Here is an 18,837-nt window from a genome sequence, read left to right as displayed (position 1 = left end):
CAGTAATCATGGCGGATTGCTGCGATGCTCTGGCCGAAGTTTATGCCCAAATGACATTGGATATCCTGCAGGCTTTGTTCAGAGTATGTGTCATGGAGCGATCGGAAACCATCATTCGCCATGGCCGCCGCATCCAAGACCAGCTTCACCTGCCAGTATGCATGCGAATCATTGCAGACTTTGATCCAGGCATAACAGAAGGCTCTATGTTTTTTGGCTTTGTCTGGCTTTACTTCTGTGTTGTGATATGGATCCTCTTCGGGCTTCTGGTGAGGATTACCCGGGGCCAGGAATCTCCCTTCGGCTTCCGTGGAGTATTCATTCCTCCGTTGTTCTTCGTTGTTGTTCTTTGGGTAATTCTTGTGCTTGTCAATATTTGGCGGTCATGGCGACGGCCACGAGTTTTACCCGAAGGTGACGAATCACCGTTGACTTGGAAAAGCGGTGCTGAGATTTCCATCGTTTGACGATGTCTCCACTATCAGCAGTAAACAAACAGCTCCTCGAAGGTTATGCCGATGGACAAGAATATGTTCAAATAGTTATCTATTAGATGTCAAACTCCCATAAATTTGTACTCCAAAGACTTTTGATACCACTATGCTAGCCAGAACCAGAACTTTTGCAACATGTTCTTCGGGATCGGCTCCTCGTCGAGATCCGCCATGTCCTCCATCTCCTTCACGCCCGTGATGACGTCCACATCCTCAGGACGCTTCGCGAACGGCGTGCGGAACCAGATCTTGTGGCCGACGTACAGTACGAAAAAGATGGGCAGGGTGATGTACGCCGCCAAGAAGTCCGAGACGCTCCAGTGGCCGGGGAAGAAGACCTGGAAGCCGTTGGTGAGGGTGAGGATGCAGAGAATGAAGAGGATGAACCAGGTGAAGTAGGGCTGCAGCGGGGTCTTGAAGGGCAGGCGGTGCATCATGTTGTGGAAGATCATGGCCTTGCGGAAGCGCAGGTAGGTAATCATGACGACGATCCAGGCGATGAAGCCGCTGATGGTGCTGATGTTCATGAACCAGGTGAAGACGGTCGAGGTGCCGCTGCTGACGGTGAGGAAGGAGAGCAGGCCGATGGACCAGGTGCCGAGGACGGCGGTGTAGGGGACACCGCGCTTGGTGGTCCTGGTGAAGAAGCGCGGGGCTTGCTTGTTGAGCGCGAGACTGTAGAGGATACGGCTGCCGGAGTAGAGGAAGGCGTTGCCGGCGGACCAGGCGGAGGTGAGGATGGCAGCGTTGATGACGTGGTTAAGACCGCCAATACCGGCGCGCTGGATGCCAATGACCCAGGGGGAGGCGGCGGCGTTGGAGGTCGGGCTGAGGAGACGCTCGTCGTTGGAGGGGGTGATGGCGCCGATCATGAGGGAGCCGAGGCCGTAGAAGATGGCCAGGCGCCAGACGAAGCGGCGGGCGGCCTTGGGGATGTTGCGACGGGGAGCAACGGTCTCACCAGCGGCGAGAGCGATCAGCTCGGGGGAGGTGATGAAGGCGAATCCAGCGCGGACGAAGGCGGTCCAGTAGGCCAGGAATTTGCCTGTATTCCCGTCCACTAGGTATGGTGTAATTGCGCCGGGGTCGTACCAGTACAAGAAGCCGATGCGGCCCTCATCGGGGGCGCCGCCGAGGATGATGACCACGCTGACAAGGATCAGACCCAGGATGGTGATGAGCTTGATGCTCGCGAACCAGAACTCGGCCTCGCCGAAGATCTCGACAGCAAAGATGTTGAGGGCGAGGGTGACGAGGAGGATGATGGTGATCCAGACGGCAGGGTGGACGGGTGTTTGCCAGTAATCGAGGAGGATGGCGCCGGCCGAGGCCTCGGCGCCGACGAGCATGGCGTATGCGTACCAGTAGTTCCAACCGGCGGCGAAAGCCAGACTGGGCTCGACGAAGCGTTCGACAAAGTAGGGGATCGAAATGCCCTTGAGGGGCAGGTAGGTGGCCATCTCGCCGAGGTTGTTCATGATGTTCCACACGAGCAACATCATGGAGAGGTATCCCATGAAGAGCGGCGCAGGGCCGACGGCGGAGAGGATGCTGCCAGAGCCGACGAAGAGACCGGTTCCGATGCTTGGGGTGAGGTCAGCTTGCGTTTCTAGGCGCAATTGGTAGACAGGGAATGAGAGAAAGACTCACGCGCCACCCAGAGCCAGGAACTGAATGTGTCGACTCTTCAAGCCACGCTGAAGCTGGTCATTGTCCTCGAGCAGGTTGGGCTCGCCGCTGAGAGCCGCGAAGTTGACGTCGCGGGGGTAGGACTCGCCCTGGTGCTTGGACTCGACGTCGTCCATGGGACCGCCGCCTCTGTAGTCTTTCTCCATTGCTGCTCAGCCGGGCGAGAACAAGAAGAGAAGATTCGGAGTGGTGGTGGTGGAGTGAAGGAGAGGACGAGGGACGAGGAGTGTCTTATTTGAAAAAAAAAAAAAAATGGTCGCAAATAGTGTCGGTGGGCGTCCCCGGCGCAACCACGGAACGATTCTAGAACGCGGAGAGGAGCGCGAACAGAAGAGAGTAGACTAATCAATTTTGTCAAAGGACTCGAGGGGGACGGGCTGCAGTATTATGGAGTCTCGGTCTGGGGGCAGCGACTTGGCCAAGAGGTCGAGTGCATGTTGGCTTCGGGGTGGATGTCGTGAGACATGAAGACCTTTGTACCGGGACTGAGCCAAGCAACGGAACCCGCACCTGTGGGATTGCCCGTCAGCTGTGTTGCGCCTGAGGAGCACTCCAGCAGGTAGGTAGGATATTGAAGCCAGAAGGGTGTTGCTGGGTGACGTAGGGAATCTGGAGTCGAGAGTACGACCCTTGAAGGCTCTGCAAGTGCTTGGCTGCTTGTCGAAAACCTAGGTAGGTACTGCGCAAAAGTGGATGGAAGTTGCTCGGCACTGACTGGGTGGGCGCCCTGGACGCGGGCAAGCTTCGCGACGGGGAAACGCTAGGCCCGAAACGGCAGCGGTGGCAGCCATCAGTTGTTTCTGTGTCGTAACGTTTTCAGTGAACCCATGGGGTAACGCACTCGGACGGAAGGCTTATCTACTTGGCGGGCCAGAATGCCCACAGTTGCTGGTGCCAAGCTCCACGGACATATCCACCTCGGTCTCACGCTCGGGAAAACGTGCGATAAGAAATATTCCATTGCTGATGCTGCTGACCGACGAAGAGACCGTAAATGTAACTGACCGAGTGCCCTGGTATGGATGGCATGGCTGAGGCGAGGAAACGGAGAGTTTTGCTTAGCGTCAAGAAGGTCACCCGATCCGGCATCCGATTTCCCTTTTTTTTTTTCCTTTTTTTTTTTCCCCCCCTCTTTCTTCGCCCGCCGTACCTGCACCAAAAACGCAGGCAAAGATGGGCTGGCCTTATCCACAATCTCTACGTGGCTTACATAAGACTACCCCTCACCTCGAACAGTGAACCCCATATCACGTGCTTCACTGATCCCCGAAAGAGCGGGTCCCAGACGGAGGAAACACCGATGGTACCCGCTCACTGCCGCGTCTCTGGAGAAGCATCACGTAAAACTTTGACATTTCTGACCACTTTCTCCAGAGTCCCTGTTAATTGCACCACGTTTTTCTCATCAAATCGCTCATTCTTCAAACCCTATTGCCTCTCGGCCCTGGGGAAATCGATCAGTCCTCTCATTGGCCCATCTCCAGCTTTCACCGTTGCGCCCGAAGGCCGACAGTTGCAATCGCCGAAGGATGAACCAGACGGCGGACTGACTGACAGCCTGCTCCACGTGAATCGCGTCGCGCCCTGTTCGCTGGGTGCAAGTCCTGAGCCGCGCCCTCGATAAGAATCGCATGATTAGCACGCAATTTGCCGTCCACTTTACACAAATGAGCTGTAGTCCCACGCCTGCGAATGATACAAACCCAGGTTTCCGTGAGAATAATCATTTTGTCGCATGCAAACTCAACGTCTTCTATGAGACAAGGGGCCGTAAAAGCTTATCAACACACGCATGCACAGCGCGACGGGATGGGGGACCTGAACTGGCATCCATACCGCCGCCCATCGGCATCTTGATAACCAATCCCCCGCATGCTCTGCTCTAGTTCCGGTACAGCACCCCAAACTCCCCGGTCCTCCTCCGCGTCCGTCCAACGCCACGAGTGACAGGGAGACGGAATGGTCGACCGACGACACACTAGCGTTCGTCGGAGACCCATACCGATCCCGATCCCGACTTTGATGTGATATCTGCCGCCTGTCTGCCTACCGCCGTTGCGGCTCAGACGACCTACTTCTTGGTGCCCCCGCGAGAGATACGAAACATTTACGTGGCTTGACTCAGCTACTCTGCTTTTCCGTCGCAGTCTAACGTCATGGACCTGATAACGACGGGACGAACCCCTGTGTAAGAGTCCATTGCAACTCCACGTCCTCCACGCCCTGCCACGACCCGACATGCCATGCTCCTGCGACTAACACCCGAGCCAAACGAATCAACGATACCCATCAAATGTCTCCGGAACGTTCGGGGAAGATTGCCTTTTCGGATGTCGAACACGCCTTGCAGCCTAGTCGCGCCCTGCCGCATACCTGATACGGACCACCTTTTACATCCGGAATGCCTTGAGAAACGAGTCTCTGATTACGCTAGCAATTCTCCCAGCCTACACCCAACCTCGACGACAAGCCAGAATTCTTCCTTCGACATCACGAAAAAAGCAACTCGAAGGTATTCCAGATGAGCGTTCAACACCCACGACCTGCCATCAACCACCCTGTCCGCATCAGATTATGGGAACAATACACTGCTGCAGTCGCCACCGCCGGTAGCTAGAGAAAAAGGCCAGGTTGGAGAACAACAGAGAGCGGACCGAGGAAACAACCCCATCTGTTCATGAACTTGTTCATGCTTCAACTGAAGAGATGACTGACGGGGTTCGAACCCACTCCAACCATAATGTGCCAGCCAAAAGGCTAGGCGAATTTGCTCCACATCGTTGGGACATTCACTTGCGTCAACGCCGAAGATGACGCCGTTGAAGACCATCACCTGCGAGAGCACAAATCACTTCAAACACCAACGGAGTCTATTATGTGACTGTGAGAGTTTGCGGCCAAATGGCATCTTGATGCTCCCAGAACCACTTCGCATCATGCGCGAGAACGACCTCTACCATACTCCCCTCAAATCCATGCGTCTTCAGTTTTCGAATCCTGCGCAACGTATCCGTTGCCACTTCCTTGTCGGCATGGATGCAGACAGTCATCCCATTCTCGGACCATGAAGCCATATCCGTCAATCCATCGAGTATCCGGGCGTGGTGACAAGCGTCGCCGGCAAGGTACACCCATCCCTTGTCTGCCACCCGCGTTAGAACGTTCAAGTGTCCCATGAGATGTCCAGGGCTGTCGACAATGTAGACAAGCCCGTCTCCGAACAAATCTATCGCGTTGGGAAAGGGGCCGACTGGCCGCCACTCATGGTTGATATCCGGGATTATGGCATCAAGCCCTTGCGTTGGTGGGATGTTTGAAAGCGCAAGGTCTGCATTGTAGCTGGGTAGAGGGTTCATCTTGCTCCTTTGAGTTCCCAGTTCAATGGTTCGCTCGCCTGGGAGCAGATCTTTCTCAAATTTCGCCGCCGAGTGGTATTTCATACCGTGCTCTAAAAGATGGCGAGTCCCGGACCCGACGATGAACTTCGCCCGAGCAAAGTCTTTTGGGTTTCCCACGTGGTCGTAGTGAACGTGGCTCAGAATAACGGCGTCGATATCGTCGGGTCCCAAATCACCCTTGCGCAGCGAATCAGAAACATCGGGTTCCGTGTGGATGGGTTGCCGAGTCTTGAGATGCGGTTGAATATCAGGAGGGTAGTCGTTCAGGTTCTTTCGCATGCCCAGATCGAACACGATTCGGGTCCCAGTCACGGGATGCTGAAGCAGGAATGACATTGATGGGACAAGATTTCGGACCGTTTGGTCATGTTGGTCTGCGCAGAAGAAATGCTCCGGAAGAGTGAGGAATCCACTGGGGAGCAACGAAAGCTTCACAAATGACGTCGAACTATCGCTTTGGGCCATTTTGCATGGAGGGAGTAATCGCTGAAGATGGTAACACGACACAGATTTTTGGTCACTTACAAGTTTACCTGAACACGAGCTCAGTGGCAATGGTCGCTCATCATACCCAGAGTATCAAGGCACGGCACAGCTAAGATGCCTCAGCTTCGTTGGAGATTTGTGGAGGGTGTTGGAGAGAGTTGGAGAGATGGAGATGCCTCGACATACGAGCAATTTCATTGGTCGAGTCTCCAACAAGCACCAACGCAGGCGTAGGAGGTCCACAACCTCCAACGACTGAATGGACAATGTTGGTTGAGGTTTTGGAGAGTGTTGCGATTCGAGCTTCTCCATCTTGTTCGATTCGCGGCAAAGAATTCTTGCGAAGGTCTTCATGCCGACTTGAATACGTGTGGGGCGTCGGATGTGGAGTTCCGGCGAGTTCGACTTCGGCGCCGGCTCTGGAAGCCGAAGGTCTCGGGAGTTCGGCAGTTGTCACCAAACTACCACACAGGTGAGTCAGCTTTAGCGGCAATGACGTATTTGTTTCTCTCCAATTCATCCCATTGTTTACTCCTGCTCCCTCGTCCCAACTTGACCGCACAACAAACTCCAAAGGCTGCATAGCAATCATCCTGCAATTCTACCCTCGCCAAGAATCTCCGTCATTTACAACACCAAACTGTGCGGTCAGCCCAGGTTTCCATAAAAAAGAACCAGGATGTCAGGTGCTAGAGCCATTGTCAAGACCTTGGACCATCTCGTGCTCACCTGCGCGAGCGTTCCCAAGACCGTATCTTGGTACAGTACGTACCTGGGAATGAAGGCCGAGACGTTCACCTCACCCTTGGATCCCTCGGTTCAGAGGACAGCACTCAAGTTTGGTCCGCACAAAATCAACCTCCATCAGCAAGGCAAAGAGTTCGAGCCCAAAGCGAAAACAGCATTGCCCGGCACAGCGGATCTCTGCTTCCTCGTACAAGACGGCACAAACCTCGAGGAGCTTATTAAGGGTTTCCAAGCAGATGGCATCCAGGTGCTCGAAGGCGAAAAGGTCGTCGCCAGGACCGGAGCACAAGGCCCTATTCAGAGTGTCTACGTTCGGGATCCGGACGGAAATCTCATTGAGTAAGATCCCACATCTGAACCACTTGCCAGGAGATGCTGACATATTGAACTCCTAGACTTTCTCATTACAAGTCATGAAGCTCAGGGTCCTAAACGAAGAGACGGCACAGGTCATGACGTTTACCTCACATCAGGACGCTGTAGGCCGAGTCGATGTGGCTGTATTTCTGCCTCAAAATCTAGTACTCAATTTTCAAACTTGTTCTGCCGGATGAACGGAGTGATCGACGTACTTGAATAATTTCTGCATGCGTAGTAAATTGAGATCTCTACAGGATCCTGGCCAACTTGCAAACAAGCCCAACCACTAAGATACAGTTATTGAAACCTGCTGTTGCAAGGCCATTGACTTCGGCGATCTTCAGCCTTTCCCGAAGGCCCTAATGCTGCGGAGCGGGGCAAACGCGGGGGCTGCGGGGAAACCTGTTCATCATCCTTTCCTTGCCGAATATTCGGCGTTCCGTTTCACTTTACACCCTTGGTCTATGCTGACCTCACTTCATACGGGAACAACGCTTGATGTTATCTTACCCACAGGAAAGCAATTGACGACCCAAGAATGACCACCCAAGCACCGGCAGTTCACCGCTGCGTACACTGCTCTCGCGAGTTCAACCGCTCGGAGCATCTAGTAAGGCATGAACGCACGCGTGAGCAACCCGATGACTGCATGTTTGACAGTGAATCAGACACTAATACGAAAAACCGTGCAAGACACAAAGGAGAAGCCATATAAATGCACTCTTTGCCCGCATGCCTTTGCCAGACGAGACCTGCTCCGTAGGCATGAGCTTAAGGCCCATCGCCGCGGACAGCCTCCACGAAAAGTTACCAAAACAAATCAAAATCTCGCGCCAAAAAGACCAACACAGAACGTGGAGCTTATGAATACAGAGTTTGAACAGAATTGGAATGTGTTGCGAAATCAAGACACGTCAACGGTAGGTGGCGAAGAAGTGAACGACGATCTTCTCAATACCCATTTCACCGTGGATGCCTCGCAACCGGTCGCGCCAGTGCCTGAACTTACCTTTGGAGCTATGCAAGACTATGTACTTCAGGACACCGGGCTTTGGCTCAATAATCTTGATACTACTGCCTTTGGCGTCATGGATACGTTGGAAATCCTAGCGGATACACCTTTAGCGCAAACAACAACCCCATTCTCGCCCATCGACTTTGGAGACAAGGCAGCAAGCAATCATATTCTCTCCCAACCCGGTTCGCCAACTATCCATGAAACTACCAATAACCGTTCCATGCCAAATGATCATGTACAGGTGACGGAAGCATGTTGGAGACGCATGCAATTGGAGACCAGCAAGATAGATCCGCAATACGTCTTGCCACCAAACGACGAACTTTCCCGGTTTATTGCTCGCTATTTCGGGAGCTTTCATCGTCATCAGCCTTTTCTTCATGAGCCAACGTGGTCGGCGAGCCGTTCTCCAGTCATGTTGGTCCTTGCCGTCTGCGCAAACGGGGCATTATATAGTCTGGAGCGGCCCGCTGCTGTTGAACTGTACAAAATGGCTGTTCACATGACCAGCCTTACAGATGAAGGCATTCACGCACTACAGACAATGATGCTACTCACAGCATTTGCTGCGTGGAGCGGCACGAAAGAGGACTTAAGAGCTGCGCTGCAATTTCATGGGCGTCTTGCTTTTGCTGTACGTCAGGAATGGGCACTTTCGGAATATGGCGAGGGGGCAGAGACCAACACGTGGGAAGTCTGGCTTGCACGAGAGTCTCTCAAGAGGTATATGTCTCTCACCGAATGCGAAGAGGGTTTCAAGGCTCACTATTGTTAGGGTGACCTTCTGTATCTTTACGCTCATGAACCTCATGACGATCGCCTACGATATACCATCACCAATGCTTTTAGAAGCCCAGCATGGCATGCCTGCACATGAGAATCAATGGTGCGCGAGAACCGAGGTTGATTGGATTGAGGCTATGCGATGTGCTGGAATCCAGACATGGCCGTCAGCTCAAGCCATTGTCGAGAGACTAGTAGACGAGTCTCTACCCGTCCCGTCTCACATCGGCATGTTTGGCTGCCATGTCCTCATCTCATTCTTAGTACAGAAGATCATTTTGTTGCGTCGATCATGTCCCACGAAGGACGTAATCTATCTTGAAAACCGACGTTGTTTCATCCGAGCTCTTCGAAGGTGGCAGCTTATGTGGGAGAGCGAGCCTGAAGCATCATTGTCTCCTGACCATCCCCAAGGACCGATTTTATTCAACTGCACCGCCCTCTTGAGAGTAGCTTACATTCGTCTGGTCTCTGATTATTCACCTATCCGACGAGGTTTTGCCGCTTCATGTTCCGAAGACAAAATAGCGAGTTCCATCACAGGAATCGAAGCCCCCATTCGGGATGCAGACACAACAAGAGCAGCTATTCAAGCCTGCCTCGCTCTTCGAGTCCCGACACAACTGGGTTTCAAGATGATAGCCCGGACCAGCTTCTGGGTGTGGAGCGTCCAGCATGCTTTATCTTACTTTGAATGCGCTTTGTTGCTGTCGAAGTGGTTGCAGGCTAACCAACAAGCATCGGATCTTTCTGCCGAGGAAAGAAGAATAAGGCACATGCTGGAACAGACCGTAGGCCCAAGCAATGGAAGCTTTCAAGCAGAAGAATCGTCTACGCGCCTGGATGTTCGTGTCTTGAAAAGATGGGCAGAGCTATTCAAGACGGAGAACACCACAGTGTGGCAAATAATGCCCAAAATGGCGCGAATTCTTGAGATTTACGCAGACACGCTTTCAAACACCCCTACTAACTGAATGTTGGTGAGGATTTGAGAAGTAACGGGTATCCCCTTTAGCACTGTCGGTCAATAAGCCTGTATTTCGGTATCACAAGATCATTACTAGAAGAACAATGATGAATGAGGTGTGTAGGTAGTACAGATAATGAACATTGCTCAAGGCGCGAATGCGACTTCTATGTGAATGAGACGGCGCAGGTCAACTATCTTGATTGGATGATACGACTAAGCATTCAAGCCCATTTGAAGTATCCCCTTCGTGTTGTCATCACCCCTCTACTGCTTGATCTGAATACCCTCATTCTCCATGTCAATCAGAACCTTCTCTGACGCCTTGAATGCTTCCATCCCCGCAGGAACTCCCATGTAAATGCAGACCTGCACCAAAACCTCCCGAATCTCGGTGGCGGACACGCCGTTATTAACGGCACCACGGGTGTGGACGGCAAGCTCATGGACCTTTCCAGTGGCAGCAAGCATAGAGAGATTGATCAATGACCTTTGCTTGCGATCCAGGCCTGGACGGTCCCACACGGCGCCCCAACAAAACGCAGTGGTGAACTCTTGCATGGCCTTGGCGAACTCGGTGCTACCATTCTTGAGAGCGTTGTCGACGTAGGCGTCGCTGAGAACGCTTCGCCGGATGGGCATGCCCACCTCATAGAGGGCTTTCTGGGCGTCGGCGCGATTTGAAGTGGAGGACATGGTGATGATATGGAGCTGTGATATGCAATGATGCTTTTTGTTTGTGTAAGAAACGAGGTTTGTGTCGTTCGTATGGGGGTGCTAAGTGTTGACTATCGTTTGTAAATCTGGAAAGGAAAGATCATTACATATACTAGTCTTAACACTTCCCAAGACAAGTAATAGAACTATACCCTGGCCGAGGTGACTGCTTTGAGCGTTGGAGATAACTTTGGAACGGTCATGCGAACCCCGTGCCACCTCCAACACCTCCACACGCAACAATTACGGCGATATTTCCCCGACACGTCAAGTCTCCAACTCTCTCCAACAGATGACGTTATTCATGTTCGATGTTAGCCCGTATCAAACAGCACAGGCATTGCCGTGTTTGAGCCAGCTGACCATCAGATCAAGAAGTCACACTTCGGCAAGTCCAGTTTCTTCAGTTGCCTACTCACACGAAGGAAAACAAGTTCCGACTGGTAGCAATTTCCTTTGATTTAAGCCAGTGAGTCGCATGCATCCTGCAACTTGTGCATTCTCATATCTCGAAGGACAATATCGTTAATATTGTAGCTCAGAAGCAACCCGAGTCTACAACTTGAACCAACATTGGTCTGTCACCACCAAACCTAAACGAGGCAACACATTTACGAGAAAGTTTAGTCGGGCGGGTTATTCATTCCAAACCAATAACATGGCCAGCGCAGCTCCCACCACATATGGCTTCATTGGTAATACGCCTGACCTAGGAGCATTTCTTCGCATTCAGAATTCTTACTTCGTTAGGATTGGGTCAAATGGGTCATGGAATGGCCAAGAACATCAGGCTAAAAGTACCCCCAACCAGTCAACTCGTTGTTTTCGACGTCAACAAGCAAGCTGTTGACAGCTTTGTCCAAGAACACAATGGTGTCGGGGTTGAAGCTGTCTCTTCTCCTAGAGAAGTCGCTGAAATTGCTGTGAGGGCCTCCGAAGATCTGGTTTCAGCTTCTTGACATCGACTGCAACTGACTACCAGGCAGGATGTGATCATGACCTCAGTTCCTCAAGCTTTACACGTCCAAGACGTGTTTCTTCACCCTGATCATGGACTTCTTTCCGCCAAAAAAAGACCGAACCGTGAGATATTGTTCCTGGAGCTAAGCACCATTGATCCGAAGGCGTCAAGAGAAGTAGCAGACGCAATCAATGTCGGAGAGTGGGGGAAGTTCGTCGACGCCCCATGCTCGGTACGTCATCTTTCTGTCCTTATCTCTATATGACAGTACTTCTGATCTTCTACAAACATTCAGGGTGGTGCAATGGGCGCTGAGAGAGGATCTTTATCCTTCATGGTGGGCTGCAGCGACGAACTCTACCCTCGAGTCTTCGAAATTTGCAAACTCATGGGGAGTGAAGACGGCATCTTTCACTGCGGAGAACTGGGCTCTGGACTTCAAATCAAGCTTCTCAACAACTACCTGTCAGCTCTCACCGCAATGGCCACAGCAGAGACCTACAATATCGGCCTCCGAGGCGGCCTAGACGCACGCAAGTTGGACCGTGTGATCAACGCGAGCTCGGGAATGAACTTCAACTCCAAGATAAACAATCCAGTTCCAGGATTAACTCCAGCAAACGCCGCTAGTCACGGTTATGTGGGAGGCTTTTCGATTGAGTTGTGTCTTGGAGTGCTAGAACTAGGTTTCAAGACCGCTGAAGATGTTGGAGCCAAAACGGTGCTGGGCAAGCCCATGCTCAAGGCTTACAGAGACGCTGCCAGTTATGAGGAATTTCAGGGTAAAGATTCCAAGGTGATTTACAAGTGGCTTGGGGGGGAGAGCCCAGATCTTTCGTAGAGCCTGGGTCTATAATGTGTTGTATGGTGTCTCAGACGGTGTTAACCTTCCGATTAGGGGAAGTGCTGTACTATCTTGAAAATGCTTTTCGAAATTGAGTGTCAATATTCTGTTGACTATTTTGGAATGGTTTACCAAAAGTCAACTTTTCAACGCCCAGTCCAATTTGTGAATAATATCACACATCCGTGCTCGTAAATTGACTTTGACTATCCGTCACAGATGACGAGACAGCATAGCAACAATGAGCCGATGTCGCATCAACGGTGCGACGGCATTACCACTAATGGCCGTGCTAATTCGGCAATTGCTGACCGTTAGTCCCCCCCTCACAAAGCGACTGTCATTCTGTAGGTTTTGCGCCATTCACATCAAATTTCACGTGAATGGTAGATCCTAACGCTGCATGATTGCACGGCAGAGCCGCACTGGTCGCTCTTCTCGACGAGAAGTTATCCTGTGTCAACAAGACCATCCCGTCCTCTCCAACTCTAAGAATGTACGCAATCTCAACTAAGTTCTCCAAAATACCTACCACGGGCCAGCAAAATCTCCACATGTTGGAAGCGATGCCGATTGCGATACCGGACTGGCCCTACCGAGACCAGAAGAGGGGTCCCCCCCAATAGACCCCTCATTTACTCCGACCGGCTGCGCCCCAGAAACTCCCCGGCCGACCACTCCCCGGATTACCCCCGCCTAAGGCGGCTAACACACCACCTCAAGCAAAGGATTTTCCAACCTCCGCATAAAGTTTTCAGCAACCGGAAGAACACGTTAAAACCATGCGCCCTCTCTACTCCGACTCCTCTGCGCCCCGGCAACCCCAACTTGACCCAACGCCGGGGGAGACTACCCCTCTCATTGCCAAGATGGCGAAAGACGTCGACGAGACTAGAGTCATACAACATGGCCACGCCGAAGCGTCTGCGATTACAGATGCGGAAACTGCCAAGGCAGACGAGCACGAGATGGCGATTCCAGTCATTGACGACGCCTGGTTGGCAGTAGAGAAACGCCTTCGTCGCAAGCTCGACCTCACTCTCATGCCCATCATTTGGGTCCTATATTTATTCAACTATCTTGATAGAAACAACATCGCGTAGGCCACCCATGAAAACCGCTTGTATCGGGTAACCAAGCACTGACTCAAATGCAGCCAAGCAAAGCTTGACACTTTTGAGGCTGATTTAGGACTCAAAGGCGAGAACTTTAACACAGCAGTTTCCATTCTCAACGTTGGGTAAGATTGAACATGACCCTCTGTCTTGCCAATCTATTGTTTAATGTCAAGATATTTCTACAGCCATGAAAATTCATCAATCATAGAATGCTGCTGATCTGTCATTTAGATACATGCTCATGCAACTGCCGAGCAACATGCTCCTTACCCGAGTGCGACCATCTCTTTATATCCCATTTTGGGTATGCGCATGGTCTTGCATATCAGCCTCAACTGCCGCGACTCATAGCTATTCCGGTCTCATTGCCGTACGGTTCTTTCTCGGAGTGAGCGAGGCGCCTTTCGGGCCCGGCGCATTTTTCCTGCTCTCGTGCTGGTACACCAGGAAAGAGCTGGCTCTCCGCACAGCAATTCTATATTCAGGTATCAGCTTAGCTACAAGCTTTTCAGGACTACTCGCCGCTGGTATCTACTCAGGCCTGACTGGGGTTCATGGAGTGAGCGGCTGGCGATGGTTATTTATTATTGAAGGAGTCGCAAGCTTCGGTTTCGGAGTTATGGCAATGTTCCTTCTACCAGACTTCCCAGCGTCGGAATCCGGCTCAGCAACGTGGCTTCTGACGAAGGAGGAACGACAAGTAGCGATTGAGAGAATGGCGAGGGATCAGGTTTCAAACCAAGAGTCGAATAATTCGCTTTGGTACGGGCTCCAAATTGCAGTCAAGGACTACCGAGTTTGGGTATTCGTAAGTCATTTAAAACGACCTTTGGTACTTATCCTCACCGTCGGATTGCGGCTTGCTGACATGAATCTTCGATTTAGGCGTTCATTCTCTGCTGCAACCACACTGCGTATGGATTCAATAACTTCTACCCGACAATCGTCAAGGGTTTCAATCTCGGAAGCAGGACGATCACCCTTCTTTGCACAGCTCCACCGTATTTAGTCGGTGCTATATTCTCTTTGCTTGTAGCGTACTCGAGCGACATTCGGAACGAGCGCGGTTGGCACATCAGCCTTCCAATGATGATGTCTGCGGTCGGGTTTATCATCTCTGCTGCTACTCTGAACGTTCCGGCCCGATACTTCGCATCATTCCTCTACATATCAGGAGCCTTTTCAGGAAACGCGATCCTCTTCGGTTGGGCAGCTTCCTCCGTTAGCCAGACACCAGAGAAGAGAGCTTGCGCGACCGCGATCATCAACATCTTTGGTCAGTTTGGCAATATTTGGAGCCCATATTTCTTCTCGCCCGGCGATGCTCCACGTTATGTCAAGGCTATGATACTCATGGTCGCGTTCTCTCTCGCAAGCGTGCTGGGCTGCATGCTAATGAAATGGACTCTGAGGCGGGACAACAAAAAGCTTATAGAAAGATTCGCTGGCTCGGGCACATCTCCGAACTTGTACACCCTCTAAATAAGTAGAGGCACAAGCGAAGACTTGCTTTGTCGGGGGCGTTGGGACATGAGGTGCATTATGCATAGAGTTACTGGTCATATTATAATTACTATGTTTAGATAGACATCTAAGAGCAGACATTCGACGTCAGGCTACCAGTCTTCTTGAATGCGACTTCGACCGCCTTGTCCCCTCCAAGCTTGATATCAAAGCTGGTATTCCAACCATCTGCATTGACTTTACCAGAGGCCTTGTAAGCGACCCACTGCTCCTTTTCCTCCCCCGTGGTCTCGAAGGGAATCTTCTCCGTCTCCAATCTCGGTACGATAACACCTTGTCGGCGGAATTCGTTGACGAGGTCCAGGGTCAGGTCGCCTGCTGCAGCAGGTAGACGATCCTTGCGGACGAAGGCCTTCACGGTGAGAGGCATCTGTCCGTTAATAACATTCGTATCAAGACAGGATTGGCTTTCCTGGTATAGGAGGGCGTCGTCCATGGGGTACGCATTTCCAGCATTGTCGTATATGATCGTCTCGTTCGTGGAAACTTTCGTGACGTGAATGTAGAACTTGCTGATACCCGTTTCAGGGCTAATAGTGGTGTCAAACTCCCACCAAGCGAAGGACTCTCGCCAAAGTCCGGAAGCAGATCCGCCTTGAAAAGTCGCCTTTCTTGTGGTGATCACCTCTGATCCATTGCCGTTGCGGTCGGCATAGGTCAACTGCACGGAAAGATCTGTCGGGTCTCGTCCAGTCTCGGCTGACGTGCGAATACGGATGCGGCCAGCGAACGAGATGTTGCCGTCGTCCTTCAGATACAAGCCGTTAATGTAGGGTTTGATGTCCGTCGCGACAATAGGGTCGCTGAGCTTAACACTCGCGGGGACCGTGTCGATCATACGAGTGAAGATGTCGGCACACATTGTCTGGAACGTGTTCGGGTCGGCCATCGCTTGCATCGTCTTGTTACCATCGGCACCGAAGATGCGCTTGTCGGAGTTGAGGGTGTCGTTGGTTCCCGCAACCAAAGGATTCTTCGTCGACCCATCCAAGTACTCCGTAACCACGCCATTGTCGAAGTTGTCAAATTTGACATCAAAATGAGCGACGGTGTCGTTATTGGGATCCGCTTCGACTCCGACGATCTCAGGGAAATCGGTGCTGTGTACTCCTCCGAGGCTATGTCCGCAGGCCACCATGGCAATCATGTCCTGTGTTGAGAACCCAGCCTTGGTGAAAGCGGCCTGGGTGGCTTCCAAGTCGGTCTGCGGCTCTGGGACGCCTGCCGGTCCTGCTTCTTGGGCGTCAATGCGACCGGCACGGAATGGGATCTTGATGCCGCCGCAGGAGTAGCTAGCTACAAGCACACTCATTGCCAGCAAGTCAGAGGCTGAAGCGCGCGCAGAGTAGAAGCTGCTGAAGAAGCCAAACGTATTGTTGAAAGCCTTGCCGATGTTTTCCGCCCGTTCTAGCTCGAAGAAGATGGAAGCGTCGAGACCGCCGGTTCCAGCTTCAGCATCATGGGTTGCCATATCATGGAAAGCGCTCCGGATCCATTCAGCCGAGTTTTGACGGCCTTGAATGCTTGTACCGAAACCGCACGTGAGAACGCCTTGCCAATGTCAGTACATGTGAGTTTGTGTTTATTCAAGGAAATATGACCAACCATCAATGAAACCCCTGCGCAGGTATCCGGACTGCAGGGAGAGGTGGTCCTCGATCTCATCGTAAATCGACGGCCAGACGTACTCCGTGGATGCGAGGGTCGCCAGAGCGACGGTGGCGAGTAGGCTCTGCTTCATGATTGAAGGCTTGAACGAGTGACTGACGGGTGCGTGATTCCGCCTTCCACTCTCATCTTGCGCTGGGAACAGTCTGCTTTATGGTTTGATTATCGTCCTTCTGGAGGAATCCGGCAATGCAACGTTGGACGGGGCGACCCTTGGTCCCTGCAGGCATGGGGCCATGAACGACAGGTCTAAAGCGAGCGATCTCGTATTCTTCTGGAGACATGCTATAAATGTCACCCGTAGTGGCCGAATAGGAAGGCTGTTTTCCAATCGGTTCAGGCCGTCGTGGATCGCCTAGATATGCTTCTTCTTAAGTGCTTGTCTAGCTCATTTCCCGGGACAAGGCCTTCCCAGTCTAACCCCAACGAAGCGTGGAGCAGCGCCTCCTGCCCAATAAGGCAGCTGGAATTACCCATCACGCAGCCCTGAATACGGGCGATCAGCGCAACGGTGCAGTGGGCGGCCGGTTGCAATAACGCAGAGGGGGCTGGTGGCTTGGTGGTCAGATGCGCCTATGGTCGAGTCTCTGGCTTTTCATGGGATTTGGGGGGGAACATGGATATTCGTTCACTTTTCCTGCGGCAATACCGAAATCCGAAAATCTCTCAAATAGCATGAGAGACATTGCTGTGCTCGCGTGCAGATTTAAAGCCTGGAGCGTGGCTGGCAGGACATCGGTCAATTGGAACAGCACCATTCAGGGGTGCTGTTATTGATAGGAAGGTGACATCGGAGATATTGCAGGTGAGGCGAGAGCCCAACATTCGGAGCCGATGGCGGATTTCGACATTCATGGCTTTCATGCCGTTATCCGAGTTATCATGGCATGTTGGATTCACTATTCGCGGCATAACTTATAAGGGGGACCAACGATGGTGAGCTGCGGCGACATCCGTAGGCATAAACTTCACCATAGGTAGCGACGTCTATTTCTTGTTGACAATGAAGGCCGAGCAACTGAACAAAAGTGTGTTAAGTGGAGAAGAGTTCTCCTGTTACAAATGCGAATAGGAGACGGAAAAAACAGCTGCCCGAGAGTCTTGTCCGGTGCGGGGTTTCTTCCGTTCCACGGACCCTGTAAGGATAATGCCGTCATCGAAGTTAATAGACGCGAGACAATAGTCAAGCCACTCCGAGTGTATTGCTTCGTGTAGTGTAATAGGTCACCTTGCGAGCTCAGTAAACGTACAAAACATAGTCAACCATGGGCGACGCATCCATCCTCCACATGCCAACGGCGCTCATCTTTGGCGGCAATGGCAAGACTGCCCGGCAGCTGACCAAGATCCTTCTGAGCGCCGCCACCCCGCACACCGTTTTCAGCGTCATCCGAAACCCGGACCAGATCCCGGATCTCAAAGCCATCGGCGCGAAGCCAATCGTCCAGGACATCGCGACCGGCTCCGAGGCGGACTTTATCAAAATCATCGAGGGCACCCGGCCCGACGTGGTGGTGTGGGCAGCCGGCGGCAAGGATCCCAAGTCCGCCGAGGCCGTTGACCGCGACGGCGCCATCCGCGCCATGGATGCCCTAGCCAAAGCCAACGTCACAACTAAGCGATACATTGTTGTCAGCGCCCTCGATGTCCGCGACCGCGAGAACAAGCCCGTCCCGGATTGGTACACGGAAGCCGATGAGAAGCTCAGTGACCGTATGTGGGGCATCATTGGTCCCATTCTCCAAGCTAAGCTCGCGGCCGACACGGAGTTGAGGGTCGGAAATGCGGCTCGCGGACTCGACTACACGATCGTAAGGCCGGGTGGTCTTGGGGAAGGTCCCAGTGAGGGCGTCATCCGAGCCGGAAAGGTGGGAACAGTCGGCATCATCCCACGCGAAGACGTTGCGAAGGTGATTTACGCGTCCATCCAGAACAACAAGACTCACGGACTCGCGTTTGATATCTTGGGACCCGGCGAGGGAAACCTGCCAATCAAGCAAGCCGTTGCAAAAGTAGCAAAGGATCATGAGGATACCTTTGAGGGCTATTATTAGGCCAAGCGA

At 52.4% G+C, this 18,837-nt stretch overlaps 11 protein-coding genes across 11 annotated transcripts; 6 read left to right on the top strand and 5 right to left on the bottom strand.

The window, feature by feature from the left end:
• Positions 1–598: 598 nt before the first annotated feature.
• Positions 599–2,329, bottom strand: GCG54_00014138 (Proline-specific permease; the record flags this gene model as incomplete). Its single annotated transcript, XM_045413979.1, has 2 exons — positions 599–2,078; positions 2,145–2,329. The coding sequence occupies 2 exons, from the start codon at positions 2,327–2,329 to the stop codon at positions 599–601; spliced, it is 1,665 nt and encodes a 554-aa protein (XP_045269083.1).
• A 239-nt stretch (positions 2,330–2,568) lies between these two features.
• GCG54_00014137 (uncharacterized protein) lies at positions 2,569–3,144 on the bottom strand (the record flags this gene model as incomplete). Its single annotated transcript, XM_045413978.1, has 2 exons — positions 2,569–2,943; positions 3,025–3,144. 2 exons carry the CDS (start codon positions 3,142–3,144, stop codon positions 2,569–2,571), a joined length of 495 nt encoding a protein of 164 aa, XP_045269082.1.
• A 1,912-nt stretch (positions 3,145–5,056) lies between these two features.
• On the bottom strand, positions 5,057–6,046 carry GCG54_00014136 (Cytochrome P450 monooxygenase mpaDE; the record flags this gene model as incomplete). Its single annotated transcript, XM_045413977.1, has 1 exon — positions 5,057–6,046. One exon carries the CDS (start codon positions 6,044–6,046, stop codon positions 5,057–5,059), a length of 990 nt encoding a protein of 329 aa, XP_045269081.1.
• Positions 6,047–6,746: 700 nt separating this feature from the next.
• Positions 6,747–7,157, top strand: GCG54_00014135 (Glyoxalase domain-containing protein RDO1; the record flags this gene model as incomplete). The annotated part of the gene is made up of 1 exon (XM_045413976.1): positions 6,747–7,157. The coding sequence occupies one exon, from the start codon at positions 6,747–6,749 to the stop codon at positions 7,155–7,157; it is 411 nt and encodes a 136-aa protein (XP_045269080.1).
• A 555-nt stretch (positions 7,158–7,712) lies between these two features.
• GCG54_00014134 (uncharacterized protein) lies at positions 7,713–8,041 on the top strand (the record flags this gene model as incomplete). The annotated part of the gene is made up of 2 exons (XM_045413975.1): positions 7,713–7,784; positions 7,868–8,041. The coding sequence occupies 2 exons, from the start codon at positions 7,713–7,715 to the stop codon at positions 8,039–8,041; spliced, it is 246 nt and encodes an 81-aa protein (XP_045269079.1).
• A 641-nt stretch (positions 8,042–8,682) lies between these two features.
• On the top strand, positions 8,683–9,949 carry GCG54_00014133 (uncharacterized protein; the record flags this gene model as incomplete). The annotated part of the gene is made up of 2 exons (XM_045413974.1): positions 8,683–8,915; positions 8,953–9,949. 2 exons carry the CDS (start codon positions 8,683–8,685, stop codon positions 9,947–9,949), a joined length of 1,230 nt encoding a protein of 409 aa, XP_045269078.1.
• Positions 9,950–10,209: 260 nt separating this feature from the next.
• On the bottom strand, positions 10,210–10,638 carry GCG54_00014132 (uncharacterized protein; the record flags this gene model as incomplete). Its single annotated transcript, XM_045413973.1, has 1 exon — positions 10,210–10,638. One exon carries the CDS (start codon positions 10,636–10,638, stop codon positions 10,210–10,212), a length of 429 nt encoding a protein of 142 aa, XP_045269077.1.
• Positions 10,639–11,529: 891 nt separating this feature from the next.
• GCG54_00014131 (putative 3-hydroxyisobutyrate dehydrogenase) lies at positions 11,530–12,461 on the top strand (the record flags this gene model as incomplete). The annotated part of the gene is made up of 3 exons (XM_045413972.1): positions 11,530–11,582; positions 11,642–11,852; positions 11,916–12,461. 3 exons carry the CDS (start codon positions 11,530–11,532, stop codon positions 12,459–12,461), a joined length of 810 nt encoding a protein of 269 aa, XP_045269076.1.
• Positions 12,462–13,246: 785 nt separating this feature from the next.
• Positions 13,247–15,064, top strand: GCG54_00014130 (Pantothenate transporter liz1; the record flags this gene model as incomplete). Its single annotated transcript, XM_045413971.1, has 4 exons — positions 13,247–13,563; positions 13,621–13,704; positions 13,814–14,390; positions 14,468–15,064. 4 exons carry the CDS (start codon positions 13,247–13,249, stop codon positions 15,062–15,064), a joined length of 1,575 nt encoding a protein of 524 aa, XP_045269075.1.
• Positions 15,065–15,173: 109 nt separating this feature from the next.
• GCG54_00014129 (WSC domain-containing protein) lies at positions 15,174–16,847 on the bottom strand (the record flags this gene model as incomplete). The annotated part of the gene is made up of 2 exons (XM_045413970.1): positions 15,174–16,657; positions 16,712–16,847. 2 exons carry the CDS (start codon positions 16,845–16,847, stop codon positions 15,174–15,176), a joined length of 1,620 nt encoding a protein of 539 aa, XP_045269074.1.
• Positions 16,848–18,039: 1,192 nt separating this feature from the next.
• Positions 18,040–18,828, top strand: GCG54_00014128 (uncharacterized protein; the record flags this gene model as incomplete). The annotated part of the gene is made up of 1 exon (XM_045413969.1): positions 18,040–18,828. One exon carries the CDS (start codon positions 18,040–18,042, stop codon positions 18,826–18,828), a length of 789 nt encoding a protein of 262 aa, XP_045269073.1.
• Between the last annotated feature and the right edge of the window lie 9 nt (positions 18,829–18,837).

This window comes from Colletotrichum gloeosporioides, assembly GCF_011800055.1.
Source record: "Colletotrichum gloeosporioides strain Lc1 chromosome Unknown consensus_14, whole genome shotgun sequence".
Taxonomy (NCBI): Eukaryota; Fungi; Ascomycota; class Sordariomycetes; order Glomerellales; family Glomerellaceae; genus Colletotrichum; species Colletotrichum gloeosporioides.
This window is presented reverse-complemented; position numbering and strand designations above follow the sequence as displayed.